Source organism: Glandiceps talaboti, chromosome 3 (genome assembly GCF_964340395.1).
Source record: "Glandiceps talaboti chromosome 3, keGlaTala1.1, whole genome shotgun sequence".
Lineage (NCBI taxonomy): Eukaryota > Metazoa > Hemichordata > Enteropneusta > Spengelidae > Glandiceps > Glandiceps talaboti.
Window position 1 is genome coordinate 3,221,265 of NC_135551.1, and position 16,382 is coordinate 3,237,646.

At 35.6% G+C, this 16,382-nt stretch overlaps 1 protein-coding gene across 1 annotated transcript in view; it reads left to right on the forward strand.

The window, feature by feature from the left end:
* Positions 1-15,404, forward strand: part of LOC144432535 (armadillo repeat-containing protein 2-like) — a 51,135-nt gene extending 35,731 nt beyond the window's left edge. The window contains exons 7-17 of the mRNA XM_078120764.1: positions 1,375-1,559; positions 2,294-2,396; positions 3,242-3,414; positions 6,641-6,837; positions 7,045-7,285; positions 7,793-7,961; positions 8,430-8,552; positions 8,892-9,005; positions 11,008-11,140; positions 12,163-12,323; positions 12,942-15,404. Coding sequence (XP_077976890.1) covers positions 1,375-1,559; positions 2,294-2,396; positions 3,242-3,414; positions 6,641-6,837; positions 7,045-7,285; positions 7,793-7,961; positions 8,430-8,552; positions 8,892-9,005; positions 11,008-11,140; positions 12,163-12,323; positions 12,942-13,105 — 1,763 coding nt within the window. The 3' untranslated portion in view covers positions 13,106-15,404. The remainder of the gene's footprint in view (positions 1-1,374; positions 1,560-2,293; positions 2,397-3,241; positions 3,415-6,640; positions 6,838-7,044; positions 7,286-7,792; positions 7,962-8,429; positions 8,553-8,891; positions 9,006-11,007; positions 11,141-12,162; positions 12,324-12,941) is intronic.
* The last annotated feature ends 978 nt before the right edge of the window (positions 15,405-16,382 follow it).

The following is a 16,382-nucleotide window of genomic DNA, read 5'->3' on the forward strand; positions in this document are numbered from 1 at the left end:
CTATAGCTGAAATACTGTGAGTGACTTTTAAATACTTAGTATTACCCTATAACTGAAATACTGTGAGTGACTTTTAAATACTTAGTATTACTCTATAGCTGAAATACTGTGAGTGACTTTTAAATACTTAGTATTACCCTATAACTGAAATACTGTGAGTGACTTTTAAATACTTAGTATTACCCTATAGCTGAAATACTGTGAGTGACTTTGAAATACTTAGTATTACTCTATAGCTGAAATACTGTGAGTGACTTTTAAATACTTAGTATTACCCTATAGCTGAAATACTGTGAGTGACTTTTAAATACTTAGTATTACCCTATAACTGAAATACTGTGAGTGACTTTTAAATACTTAGTATTACCCTATAGCTGAAATACTGTGAGTGACTTTGAAATACTTAGTATTACTCTGTAGCTGAAATACTGTGAGTGACTTTGAAATACTTAGTATTACCCTATAACTGAAATACTGTGAGTGACTTTTAAATACTTAGTATTACCCTATAACTGAAATACTGTGAGTGACTTTGAAATACTTAGTATTACCCTATAGCTGAAATACTGTGAGTGACTTTTAAATACTTAGTATTACCCTATAGCTGAAATACTGTGAGTGACTTTTAAATACTTAGTATTACCCTATAGCTGAAATACTGTGAGTGACTTTGAAATACTTAGTATTACCCTATAGCTGAAATACTGTGAGTGACTTTTAAATACTTAGTATTACCCTATAGCTGAAATACTGTGAGTGACTTTTAAATACTTAGTATTACCCTATAGCTGAAATACTGTGAGTGACTTTGAAATACTCAGTATTACCCTATAGCTGAAATACTGTGAGTGACTTTTAAATACTCAGTATTACAATATAGCTGAAATACTGTGAGTGACTTTTAAATACTTAGTATTACCCTATAGCTGAAATACTGTGAGTGACTTTTAAATACTCAGTATTACCCTATAGCTGAAATACTGTGAGTGACTTTTAAATACTTAGTATTACCCTATAGCTGAAATACTGTGAGTGACTTTTAAATACTCAGTATTACAATATAGCTGAAATACTGTGAGTGACTTTTAAATACTTAGTATTACCCTATAGCTGAAATACTGTGAGTGACTTTTAAATACTTAGTATTACAATATAGCTGAAATACTGTGAGTGACTTTGAAATACTCAGTATTACCCTATAGCTGAAATACATATAAACTCAGCCTGTTCCCATTTCAAAAATAAGACATTTTGAAATGTACATATCAAATATAAGAAATGAAAATATCTATACTTGAACTGAGACAGTTATTTGATCTCATACCAGATTTACTAGTCACTGACAAACTTATTGACAATGTGTTTGACCTACAGCTCCTACAGAAGAAGACATTTTGGTGTTATGTAACCAATGTGATGTACTGTATAAAACATTAGAAGCTGGTAATATGCTAGGAAGGGGTGTCAAAAGAAGATCCTCAGTCTTAAAACCAGTGTATCGACTCCTAGACATTGATAATCCTAAATTAATGTTAAAATTAGCAAGACTTATATTGGCTGTAAGTTGATAAACATTATGTGTATAATCATTGCACTTCACCATTTCAATACTTGACATGATATACATGTATGTAACACTGTGTCTTTAAAGTGGTCATATGGATGACAAGTGGATTTTTAGCACACCTGAACTGAAGGTTCAGTAGTGCTATAGGCATCGCTGTGTGTGTGTGTGTGTGTGTGTGTGTGTGTGTGTGTGTGTGTGTGTGTGTGTGTGTGTGTGTGTGTGTGTGTGTGTGTGTGTGTGTGTGTGTGTGTGTGTGTGTGTGTGTGTGTGTGTGTGTGTGTGTGTAAACAACTTAAAGTCAAAAACTACTAGACCGATTGCTTTGATATTTGGTGGCCATGTTACTTTGGGTGTCTAGTTGGGAAATTGTTCAAAATTATCTTTTTGGTCAAAATCTTTAATTCCAAAACTACTCAGCAGATTGGGCTGAAATTTAATGGGGTTGCATCTGGGGATGTATAGATGAAGAAAAATTCAACATATAATGATCTCAATCAGTAATATGCAAATTAGGTGTAAACAATTGAATTTTGGTCAAAAATTCATATCTCAAAAAGTACTTGATCAGTGAGACTGAAATTTGGAGAGATGTTTTTAGAAGTGTTACTCTGCAGATTTTCTTCCAAATATTTTGACACAATTAACAGACTTCAGATTTAATGTCTCATTATTGATAACACTTTTATCATTTTTAATAACATTGTGTTTTTGTTTTTTATGTTACAGTTCAAAGTTAGTGGCAATAATTTAATGAATGTTTGCAGATTGGTATTTAAAGTGAGTCGAGAAGAAAACAATGATACACTCTTCATGCAGCATAATCTTTTAGGTAATTATATATATATATTGTTATAATTGAACTATAAAGATCATTAGTGTTATAGATGTGGAAAACTTTGTGTGTGTGTGTGTGTGTGTGCGTGTGTGTGTATCTGTGTGTGTGGAAAAGTTTGTTCGTGTGTGTATGTGTATCTGTATATATATGTGTGTCTGTGTCTGTATACGGATGTGTATGAGGTAAAGTGTTTTTCTGTCTGTCTGTCTCTGTCTATGTGGATATATGTATGTGTGTGTGGTAAAGAGTGTGTTGAGCCCTGTCTGTCTTTCTCTGTATATGTAGATCTGTGTATGTGTGATGCAAAATGATTGGTACCAATTATCCTACTTAGGCAAAATGATGGGTACCAATCAACCTACTTAGGCAAAATGATTGGTACCAATCAACCTACCTAGGCAAAATGATGGGTACCAATTATCCTACCTAGGCAAAATGATGGGTACCAATTATCCTACCTAGGCAAAATGATGGGTACCAATCAACCTACCTAGGCAAAATGATGGGTACCAATCAACCTACCTTGGCGAAATGATGGGTACCAATTAACCTACTTAGGCAAAATGATGGGTACCAATCAACCTACTTAGGCAAAATGATGGGTACCCATCAACCTACCTTGCTTGGCAAAATGATGGGTACCAATCAACCTACCTAGGCAAAATGATGGGTACCAATCAACCTACTTAGGCAAAATGATGGGTACCAATCAACCTACCTTGGCAAAATGATGGGTACCAATCAACCTACATAGGCAAAATGATGGATATCAATCAACCTACCTAGGCAAAATTAATCTGTGCTTTAAAATTGACTTTGCTTTCCTTGAATCATTTCAGATTTAATTTTAGATATTGTAAAGAATACAGATCATCATACAGCATGTGATGCACTGGTTTACTGTGTTGGAGCTCTGAAATTCCTCACTGGGAACACTTCAATGTTGAAAGAACTATCAGAATGTGGATGTGTAGAGGCTTTATCCAAGTTACTACTTGCCATCAATACTGCAGTAAGTAGCCAAGTTAGTCAATACTGCAGTTAGAAACCAACTTAGTCAATACTGCAGTAAGTAACCAAGTTAGTCAATACTGCAGTCAGTTAGTAACGAAGTTAGTCAATACTGCAGTAAGTAGCCAAGTTAGTCAATACTGCAGTTAGTGACCAAGTCAGTCAATACTGCAGTAAGTAGCCAAGTTGGTCAATACTGCAGTTAGAAACCAACTTAGTCAATACTGCAGTAAGTAACCAAGTTAGTCAATACTGCAGTTAGTAACCAAGTTAGTCAATACTGCAGTTAGTAACCAAGTTAGTCTGTACTGCAGTAAGTAGCCAAGTCAGTCAATACTGCAGTAAGTAACCAAGTCAGTCAATACTGCAGTCAGTAAACAAGTTAGTCAATACTGCAGTCAGTAAACAAGTTAGTCTGTACTGCAGTAAGTAGCCAAGTCAGTCAATACTGCAGTAAGTAACCAAGTCAGTCAATACTGCAGTCAGTAAACAAGTTAGTCAATACTGCAGTCAGTAAACAAGTTAGTCTGTACTGCAGTTAGTAACCAAGTCAGTTTGTACTGCAGTTAGTAACCAACTTAGTCAATACTGCAGTTAGTAACCAACTTAGTCAATACTGCAGTAATTAGCCAAGTTAGTCAATACTGCAGTTAGTAGCCAAGTTAGTCAATACTGCAGTCAGTTAGTAGCCAAGTTAGTCAATACTGCAGTTAGTAACCAAGTTAGTCAATACTGCAGTAAGTAACCAAGTTAGTCAATACTGCAGTAAGTAACCAAGTTAGTCAATACTGCAGTTAGTAACCAAGTTGGTCAATACTGCACTCAGTAAACAAGTTAGTCAATACTGCAGTAAGTAGCCAAGTTAGTCAATACTGCAGTTAGTAACCAAGTTAGTCAATACTGCAGTTAGTAACCAAGTTAGTCAATACTGCAGTTAGTAACCAAGTTAGTCAATACTGCAGTTAGTAACCAAGTTAGTCAATACTGCAGTTAGTGACCAAGTTAGTCAATACTGCAGTTAGTGACCAAGTTAGTCAATACTGCAGTTAGTAACCAAGTTAGTCAATACTGCAGTTAGTAACCAAGTTAGTCAATACTGCAGTTAGTGACCAAGTTAGTCAATACTGCAGTTAGTAACCAAGTTAGTCAATACTGCAGTTAGTGACCAAGTCAGTCAATACTGCAGTTAGTAACCAAGTTGGTCAATACTGCAGTTAGTAACCAAGTTGGTCAATACTGCAGTAAGTAACCAAGTTAGTCAATACTGCACTCAGTAAACAAGTTAGTCAATACTGCGGTAAGTAGCCAAGTTAGTCAATACTGCAGTTAGTAACCAAGTTAGTCAATACTGCAGTTAGTAGCCAAGTTGGTCAATACTGCAGTAAGTAACCAAGTTAGTCAATACTGCAGTTAGTGACCAAGTCAGTCAATACTGCTGTTAGTAACCAAGTTAGTCTGTACTTCAGTAAGTAACCAAGTTAGTCAATACTGCAGTTAGTAACCAAGTTAGTCTGGTCTTCAGTTAGTAACCAAGTTAGTCTGTACTGCAGTTAGTAACCAAGTTAGTCAATACTGCAGTTAGTAACCAGGTTAGTCTGTACTGCAGTTAGTGACCAAGTTAGATAAGTTACTACTCTGTATGTGCATGGCAAATGTAACAGTGAGTATTAATTAAATTCATGTGTACAAAGTATCTAGCATGTTATTTTACACTTGTTTTTAGCACAACTGAACTTGTTCAGTAGTGCTATAGGGATCGCCCGGCGTCTGTCTGTCTGTGTGTGTGTGTGTGTGTGTGTGTGTGTGTGTGTGTGTGTGGATGTGTGTGTGTGTGTAAACAACTTAAAGTCAAAAACAGCTGAACCGATTGCCACGATATTTGGTGGGTCCATTACTTTGGGTGTCTAGTTGGGAAATTGTTCAAATCAAAATGATCGCATCACAGGTGTGTGATTTGGGTCAAAAAATGTGATTTTTGGTCAAAAAACTTAAACTCAGAAACTACTGGGCAGATTGGTGCGAAATTTGGTGGGAACATTCTTAAGGTGGTGTAAAGTAAGATTTGTTCATGACGGGATGATTCCATCAGTGATATGCAAATTAGGGCTAAAAATGTGTCTTTTTGGTTAAAAATCTATAATTCTAAAACTACTGAGCAGATTGGGCTGAAATTTAATGGGAATGTATCTAGGGATGTATGGACGAAGAAATATTAAGCTTACCATGATTCCATGAGTGATATGCAAATTAGGTGTAAAAATGTTCATTTTTGGTCAAAAACTTATATCTCAAAAAGTACTTGGTCAATTAGTCTGAAACTTGGCGAGATGTTTCTGAAACTGTTATTCTGCAGATTTTCTTAAAAACATTTTGACAAAATTGGCCCTAGCGACCATGACCACGCCCTTAGCAACAACCAAATGGCAGTATATTTTGGTCAAATAACAACATCATCTGGTAAGCGAGTAAACATTCAAAAAATGTATGCAAATACCCTAGCAACCATGACCACGCCCATAGCAACAGCCAAACGGTGGTGTATTTCACAAAGATAACAACAGGGTTTAATAGATAATTGAATAAACATCCAAAAAATGTATGTAAATTTGCATAGCAACAAGACCACGCCCATAACAACAGCCAAATAATCACGTATATTGCAAAGATAACAACAGGAATAGAAAGACAGATGAATTAACATTTAAAAAATGTATGCAAATACCGTAGTAACCATGACCACGCCCATAGCAACAGCCAAACGGTGGTGTATTTCACAAAGATAACAACAGGGTTTAATAGACAATTGAATAAACATTCAAAAAATGTATGTAAATTTTCCTAGCAACAAGACCACGCCCATAGCAACAGCCAAATGATCACGTATATTGCAAAGACAATATCAGGAATTCATACACAAGTGAACAAAAACATACACAAATGTATGCAAATATATCTAACAACATGACCACGCCCATAGCAACAGCCAAATGATAGTATTTATCGTAAAGATAGCAACATGGTTGGATAGGCAACTGGATAGTTATTCAGCAAATAAACACCTATTGTTAGCATAGACTAGCATATGGATAAACATTTTTAAAAACTACAGTTGTGCTACAACGCCATTGGCGGTATTTTTTGTTTGATGGAAACTAAGTGAAACTGTACCAATGAAATTATTTTTCACAATATGAAAGTTACAGAAATGTGTTTTTTTGTCTTTACAGAATAGTGAAGGAGAAAAGACAACAGATCAGACCTCTAATTTACTACTTCAAGTGACGGCGACATTTAGGAATCTAGCAGACCTAGGTGCAAACAGACCAAGGTTTATTGGTTGTCAAGTTATACAAGCCATGTGTAAAGTGATGGAAAATTACCCCAATGATAGCGATCTTATGTTAAACATTTCAAGAGTTCTTAGGTTAGTACACCAATGATAGCGATCTTATGTTAAACATTTCAAGAGTTCTTAGGTTAGTACAGTTACATCCTCTAAGAATAGTTAAAGCCTATAGTTACAGCCTGTGCCACTTTTATTACGTGAATATCCCATGTGTATCTTTACTTCACTAAACTAAATGAAACTACTGATCCACTAACTATCCATATATATTGTTTTTTTCTACAGTAAGTTAACTCTGAACAATGACTGTTGTTATGTGTTGTCAACCTATCCAACCTGTTTCAAGTCCTTCATCAATTTGCTAAATCGTCATAAACGCAAGTGTGATTTAGTAGTCAGGGTATTTTTTGTGTTGGGTAATCTGACTGCCAAGAATGATGACGCCCGTGCTAGTCTGTATAAGACTGAAAACTGTATGGAAGTACTGTTGGCAGTCTTTAAAACTTACTTCCAGAGTGATATTAAGGTATGTATTCACTTTGATATATTTCATTGAAGTACAGGTTAAATTTTGCAACATTTTACAAAATATTTTGACTTCTACATTCAGAAAAAGAAACACTATTTTTAGCCTCAATGGGCACAGCCTGGAATAGGAATGATCTATGTCCATCCCGTCATCCATGGACAGACATATGTCTGCATCTGTCCATGGACAGCCATATCTGTGCATCCATCCATGGACAGCCATATCTGTGCATCCATCCATGGACAGCCATATCTGTGCATCCATCCATGGACAGCCATATCTGTGCATCCATCTGTGGAAAGCCATATCTGTGCATCTGTCCATGGACAGCCATATCTGTGCATCTGCCTATGGACAGCCATATCTCTCCATCTGTCCATGGACAGCCATATCTCTCCATCTGCCTATGGACAGCCATATCTCTCCATCTGTCCATGGACAGCCATATCTCTCCATCTGTCCATGGACAGCCATATCTCTGACAACCTGTGTTGTATTTTTTAGGATAAACAAGAGAAATCTCCGTCCAAGTCCAATGGTAAATCTCCAAGCAAGACAGAAGATGTCTTGATCAAATTGATTCGTGTGATTGCAAATTTGTCTATAAATCAGGATGTTGGTCCAGTAATTGCTGCCGATAATAACTGTGTCAGTCTTCTTTTACAAATACTTGGTAAGTTCGCAGGATAGTCTGAATCATGCCCTCTAGTGTTCTGATATGGAAATGTTTCGAGGTAAGCTAGTAAAACTTCCGATGAATGTCGCTCTCATCTGATATACTTAGTTAAATATTTCATGATGGTTGATAAAATTTTCCAGTGAATAACAGCATCTTCTTGTGTTAGTCAACTATAAAAATTGTAAATGTTATAGTTTACAGTGAATATGGCTGTGTTAATGTTATTAACATTGCAAGATGGCTATATAACCTTCATATCAATGGCATTCTTGTAGATTTTTGTACCAGTGTATGAAAGGTGAATCAGTTTGAAATCACCAGTTAAATGTGTGTGTGTGTGTGTGTGTGTGTGTGTGTGTGTGTGTGTGTGTGTGTGTGTGTGTGTGTGTGTGTGTAAAAACCATCCACTGGCACAGTAACTGAGTGTTCTTTTTACACTTGATATATTATGACATTTTACAGCATATAAGGATGTAACACAGAGTGAAGAATTGGTGCTGAACACTGTAGCTACTATCAATAACTTATCGTACTATGGACAAAGGAATATAGCCATCAATGAAAGACAACTAGAGATTGCTGAATGTGAGTACAGATAAAACACAGTGTTTTATTTAAGGGCGGTAAGTAGGTAAAATCTACCGGGGTTCCCACATCATTTTACCGGGATTCCCCACCTAAACTATGATACATTTGCATGTTTTACCTCTTTCCCCCTTTCTGTTACCGGGGTTCCCAAACTTTAGCAAAAACACTGAAACATGTCTCTCATATTAATGAAACATGTGTGCCTAGCATTACACACATAGCTACACTTGTAAAATGACACCCTAATGCTCTCGAAAAGTTACAAAATCATTTGTTACCAAACTATAGATGTGCTACAACACTATTGTGCTATTTTGATTTGTTATTATTTTGCAGTGTTGGTTAAACTATTAATGAATGATAACATGGATGGTATGGTAGAGGCATCTAGAGTTTTTGGAAACCTTTCCAGGAATCCACCAGTCAGAGACTTCATTGCTCAAAAGAAAGGCAAGTTCAGTCACTCGCATGCACCCTCCTACACACACACATATATACACACACCCCTCCCCCACACACACAACCTCCCCCCCCCCTCCCACACACACATACACACACACACACATACAAAATTAGATACTGTAGATTGTGGCCCACTGTAAACACATCTAACATTATTGTTAATACAATAAGTAATGTTAATTTAAATTGACAGTGGGCAAGGTCAAATACTACCACCTGATAATTGTGACAGTGGGCAAGGTCAAATACTACTACCTGATAATTGTGACAGTGGGCAAGGTCAAATACTACTACCTGATAATTGTGACAGTGGGCAAGGTCAAATACTACCACCTGATAATTGTGACAGTGGGCAAGGTCAAATATTACCACCTGATAATTGTGACAGTGGGCAAGGTCAAATACTACTACCTGATAATTGTGACAGTGGGCAAGGTCAAATATTACCACCTGATAATTGTGACAGTGGGCAAGGTCAAATACTACTACCTGATAATTGTGACAGTGGGCAAGGTCAAATACTACCACCTGATAATTGTGACAGTGGGCAAGGTCAAATACTACCACCTGATAATTGTGACAGTGGGCAAGGTCAAATATTACCACCTGATAATTGTGACAGTGGGCAAGGTCAAATATTACCACCTGATAATTGTGACAGTGGGCAAGGTCAAATACTACTACCTGATAATTGTGACAGTGGGCAAGGTCAAATACTACCACCTGATAATTGTGACAGTGGGCAAGGTCAAATATTACCACCTGATAATTGTGACAGTGGGCAAGGTCAAATACTACTACCTGATAATTGTGACAGTGGGCAAGGTCAAATACTACTACCTGATAATTGTGACAGTGGGCAAGGTCAAATACTACCACCTGATAATTGTGACAGTGGGCAAGGTCAAATACTACTACCTGATAATTGTGATAGTGGGCAAGGTCAAATACTACCACCTGATAATTGTGACAGTGGGCAAGGTCAAATACTACCACCTGATAATTGTGACAGTGGGCAAGGTCAAATATTACCACCTGATAATTGTGACAGTGGGCAAGGTCAAATACTACCACCTGATAATTGTGACAGTGGGCAAGGTCAAATACTACCACCTGATAATTGTGACAGTGGGCAAGGTCAAATACTACTACCTGATAATTGTGACAGTGGGCAAGGTCAAATACTACTACCTGATGATTGTGACAGTGGGCAAGGTCAAATACTACTACCTGATAATTGTGACAGTGGGCAAGGTCAAATACTACCACCTGATAATTGTGACAGTGGGCAAGGTCAAATACTACCACCTGATAATTGTGACAGTGGGCAAGGTCAAATACTACCACCTGATAATTGTGACAGTGGGCAAGGTCAAATACTACCACCTGATAATTGTGACAGTGGGCAAGGTCAAAGGGACTAGTTCCATCGCATAGTACCTCAGGATGACGTCATCTGTGTGCACGAATACAGACGATATTTTCAAAGAACGACAAATTGTAAACATGCATGTCTTGCTCGTCTGCAACTATGACCGCAAGCCGTCGCCAAAGCAGTGAATTTTTTGCTTGATTCATCGAAATTCCAGAGAAGAGCTGGCCAACATCATCTCTGAGAAAGACTCTAAAAAATTAAAGGCAGTAATCAAGACAGCAGTTAGTATTTGGAGAACTATTGCGCCATTATTTATTGAAAATTTATTGAAGCTTATATGGAGAAGTTTGTCATAATTATTTTAGTGTGCCGTGGTGTATGATTCTTGTTCGGTGTGTTATAAAACATATGTTGACTGACATTATTTGGGCGATAGAGTACGTTTGTTTCACCTCGGGACTAGCCAGTCACACCAAAACAGTCTCGAAACTGTTTAGGTGTGACTGGCTAGTCCCGAGGGAACAAACATACACTATCGCCCTAATAATGTCAGTCGACATGTGTACATTGGTACATATGCAATAATATATGAAATGTTTTATTTGTATTATGCAGTGGATGAAATGATGATAACGTTATTAGATGCTGGCAATCGAGAAGTTGTCTATATTGCCTGTGGTGTACTTATTAATCTGATGACAGATGAAAAACAAAGACCTAAACTGAAAGAAGAAGGTGGTATTAAAAAGTAAGTTGTTTTCATTACTAGAAAATGTTGTGATTTTACGGTCTTCAGCTATTTCTCAAAGACTAAATTTTACTTATTAATACCAGACTGGTGGTACATCGTGTTTATGTATAAAAAGCATTTTAGTCACTTCTTATTTTTGCATTTACGAAATAAGCAACAATAAGTGTTTAGTGAAAAAATTCCAGGTTTACAGTATTATTTTGTAAGATGACAATAACTTGCCCATATTATAGAGACCTTAAGAACATCTATTTTCAACAATTTGATTTGCTAAATTATAAGAATTTTTCAATATTCCAATACCTTTCATTCACTTGTGTGATCTTAGTTGTAGTAATTTCGTTCACTTGTGTGATCTTAGTTGTAGTAATTTCATTCACTTGTGTGATCTTAGTTGTAGTAATTTCATTCACTTGTGTGATCTTAGTTGTAGTAATTTCATTCACTTGTGTGATCTTAATTGTAGTAATTTGATTCACTTGTGTGATCTTAGTTGTAGTAATTTGATTCACTTGTGTGATCTTAATTGTAGTAATTTGATTCACTTGTGTGATCTTAGTTGTAGTAATTTGATTCACTTGTGTGATCTTAGTTGTAGTAATTTGATTCACTTGTGTGATCTTAGTTGTAGTAATTTGATTCACTTATGTGATCTTAGTTGTAGTAATTCCATTCACTTGTGTGATCTTAGTTGTAGTAATTCCATTCACTTGTGTGATCTTAGTTGTAGTAATTTGATTCACTTGTGTGATCTTAATTGTAGTAATTTGATTCACTTGTGTGATCTTAGTTGTAGTAATTTGATTCACTTGTGTGATCTTAGTTGTAGTAATTTGATTCACTTGTGTGATCTTAGTTGTAGTAATTTGATTCACTTATGTGATCTTAGTTGTAGTAATTCCATTCACTTGTGTGATCTTAGTTGTAGTAATTCCATTCACTTGTGTGATCTTAGTTGTAGTAATTTCATTCACTTGTGTGATCTTAGTTGTAATTTCATTCACTTTGTTCCTGATTAGACTTATTGATGTACTGCGTGACTTTGGACACAACGATTGGCAGTTAGCTGGTATGGTTTGTATGACACTTTGGAATTACAGTGAAAAGTTAACTAGTTCATCTATCTGTTTCGGTGAGAAAGAAACCAACAATCTTATAGATCTACTGCTTGAATACTTGGGTAAGCTTATCTTTCATCTACTTAACCTCCAAAACAGACTCCATCCATTTATCTATCCATCAATGTGTCTGTATGTAATATAAGTCATTTCTCTGACATGTAATTTCATTCAAACCTAGCACAAATGTGATGTAATGGGACTTGTGTGTGTCACTTTGTTCTACATTTGGTATTGTCAAATTTGAATGAATAGTGGCCATATTTGTAGTTAAAGATCAATATTTACTGCACAACATGAAAACTGTACTACATAGGTATGCCATTCAAGTGTCTAACACCATATTATCAGGTGTGCCATTCAAGTGTCTAACACCATATTATCAGGTGTGCCATTCAAGTGTCTAACACCATATTATCAGGTGTGCCATTCAAGTGTCTAACACCATATTATCAGGTGCAAACTTTAAGGGTCATGTATCCAAATTAAGGCATTAGGCAACCCAATAGTTTGATACAAGTTTTAGTGACAATTAGCAGTCACACAGTACAATCTGCTTGGTTCTCATTTGATGTGTTCATAAATGCTTCTGCACAGAGTTTTAAAAGTTAAATTTACATATATAGATAATAATGAATGTCTAGTCCAACAAATAACACTATATCTTTGTTATCAATCAGATGAAGAGACCGCCATAGATGGATCTAATAATGATATGGATGATGAAACCAGGGAATATCTCAAATCTGTGTGGGAATCAGACTTCTGTCCTGTTGCTCAACAGTTGCTGAACCGTGTTGAAAAATATCATACAGACCTTGTACCATTGGAACAGCCTAGTTAGAGAAGAGAAGACAGCAATGAGACTAACAAGATATGATTTGACAATGAACCGAGTGTACATATCTGAAAAAATTATGAAATTGATAACAGTAATGACAAAATCTAATTGATATCATGTGATGATTTCTGAGAAAACTGTTAAAAGCAGTTTGTCATTGGTTCTATTTTCATGTTAGCATTTTTTTTTAGACTTTTTTTTTGATGGGGATGTGTGATGACAGTGATACTGTATATTTGTTTCTCAGACTCGTACATTCATATTTCACAATTTTTCTAAAATAAAAAAGACTCAAGCTGACAGGAATTTATTTTTCCCCCAAAGTTTGCATAAAATAAATCTGATGCCTCATAGAAATTATGTTGTCAGCTTTGTTCTGTTGGAGTAAAGTTGCATAATAATAATAATAAGGTAAATGAATTTACATTCTGGTAGATAACATGAAATGTGAATTCTTGGTACTTGCAATAGAATGTTACTGCCTAGGTTGCATCATGAAAATTATGAACATTTGATTTCTTGGTTGACAACCTAACTTCCGCTTTGCGTGCTTCACATGCATTACTATACCTGGTAGGTGTGTGTGAAAATTAGTAAATCAACCACCTTTTTCTATTGTGACCCTAGTATGAGGTAAAAATGCTATTGCAGGTATCGAGAATTGTTTCAGAAATCTTATTTGTGTTGTTTCTGTAAAATGCTTGAATTGACATTTTGATGAATTTAAACAAACCCTAGTGGAAGGAAAATAAGTCAACATTGAAATTTCAACATTATACTTGTCACTTCTTTTATTACTGCAACTATTTCATGATCAAGATAACACACGCACTTGCAGTCTAAAATTAACTCAAATAAATTCAAAATATATAATCATTATGAAAACTAGACATTGTATGTTGGGAAAGGCTGCATGTATTTTGTGTCGTGTTCAGAGGTATTGTACAATTCACCATTTTCTAACAATGTATATTTCACATCATTTCAACCATTGCAGTGTTTTATTTTCATCCTAACTTACCTGAAATGTATTTAGAAGAGTTATGTTATTGCAATCATTGGATTTGCACTTTCCGTCCTCTTTCTCTATATCTCCTTTACAATATCTCCATCCATAGCTTACATATCTCCTATACAATATCTCCATCCCTAGCTTACATGCCTGACTTTTGTAGGTTTTTATTCCCTCCATACTTCCTGTAAACAATGTTGTTATCCATCCATATTTTGTGTTAATTTTGTAAGTTTTCTGTTTACAAACCTAGCACTACTTGTAACCATGGCATTTTTAAAGGGGCCGTTTGTTATTGTAGGATTAACATGACTTGACTAATTAATTCTAACACCATCACTAAGACAGACTGTATCATATATAAATCAATGGGTACTGACAGAGTACACAGATGACAAATATTAGATAATGGTATTTGTAATTACATCATTTTATGTTTGTATAAATATATGTTGACTGTGAATTACAGTATAGCCATCTTTATTCCATGACCTTTGACCTATCGAGGGTTATTTCAGTCTCTTTATTTAGCTTGGCATTAGCTTATAATGGTATATTATATAAAAAATATTAATATATGTAATTGTTCTTGGTGTAATGTTACTAACATTAAAGTTGTGCCTTTGATAAAGACCTTGATTTTACTTAGTAAGACCAAATGATAGCTGTATACAATGCTATTATAATGGCCACTTAAATTGCCAATGTTATCTTAACCTTGCAAAACTTTGACATTTATCTTAAATTCTTTCACACCTTGTAAAGTCAGAAATACGTCCAATATTTGCACAAAGAATGGCTAGATTGACCTATTTCTGATATAATAATTGTCTTTTGTTGTTGTCACTAGTATTTACATTTAATAAATTGTTATGTGTTTATGATGTTGACTTTTAGTAATGGCAAAGAGAATCTTAACATGGCAGGTTTGTTCTAAATGGTTTACCCCTTACATGGCCATTCCGTTTGCTTCATCTTACCCCTTACATTTGTTTTGCTTATAATAGTATAGACTCACTGATTGGCTACCACACAGTTGTATTGTTAATTCAACAGCTGATAGTTTAGACTCTGTGATTGGTTACCACCCACTGGTAGGTGTTTTGTTAATAATAGTATAGACTCACTGATTGGCTACCATCCAGGTGTATTTTTAATTTCATAGCTGATAGTATAGAGGCAGTGATTGGCTACCACCTAATTGTTTTGTTAGCCCCCATAATGGGGGCGAAGGGACTACTACATTGGGGTCCATCTGTCCGTCCGCGTGTGTATGTGTGTGTGTGTGTGTGTGTGTGTGTGTGTGTGTGTGTGTGTGTGTGTGTGTGTGTTCATCTGTGTTCACCAGTATCTGTGAAATGCATGAGCCAATTGTAACCAAACCTGCACAGTAATAGTAAATGGTACTTTAGCTATTTGATGTGTATGTCTTACAAGTTAGATATCAATTCAGCAATATGAAGGAAAACTAGATGATTGATATTTACTAATTGGTTGGCGTACAGATGCAGCTGATTAATTACCTTGCTAATTCAGATTATGTTCTGTGGTATGTGTCGTCCTCTGAGCAGATGTACTTTGAATTTTAGCACAACTGAACTACAAATGTATAAGGTACAGTTTTGCTCTTGGCATGGTGCAGTGTCTGTCTGTCTGTCTGTCTCTATGTATGTATGTATGTATGTATGTGTGTGTGTGTGTGTGTGTGTCTGTCTGTCTGTCTGTATGCATGTAAATGATATAAAGTAAAAAAAATGCTGGTCCTATTGCAGTGAAACTTAATGGCAATGTTACTTTGGGTATCTAGTTGGAAAATTGTTCAAATCGAAATTATCACATTACAGGGGTGTGATTTGGGTCAAAAAATGTTATAACTACTGGGCAGATTGGTTTGAAAGTTAGTGGGGATATTTCTAGAGATTTGTAGATAAAGAATTATTCAAGACATTATGACCCCATCATTGATATGCAAGTTTGGTCCAAAAAGATATTATTTGTTTGTCAAGTAATTCTGAAATTAGGTTGAAATGTTAGGAGGATTGTCTAAATGGAGAATTGTTTAACACAAGATGACTCCATTGTACAAATGTAAATTAAGTATTAAAACTAATTACTTGTAGTAAAAAACCTAAATCTCAAAAATGACCAAGGCTGTTGAGGGCTGAAATTTGGTTGGCATGTTCCTAGATTTGTCTTTATCAAAAGCTATTGAAGGTAAACTTATCTTTGGTATGCAATTTGGTTCTAAAATGATCCAAATTTAGTAGT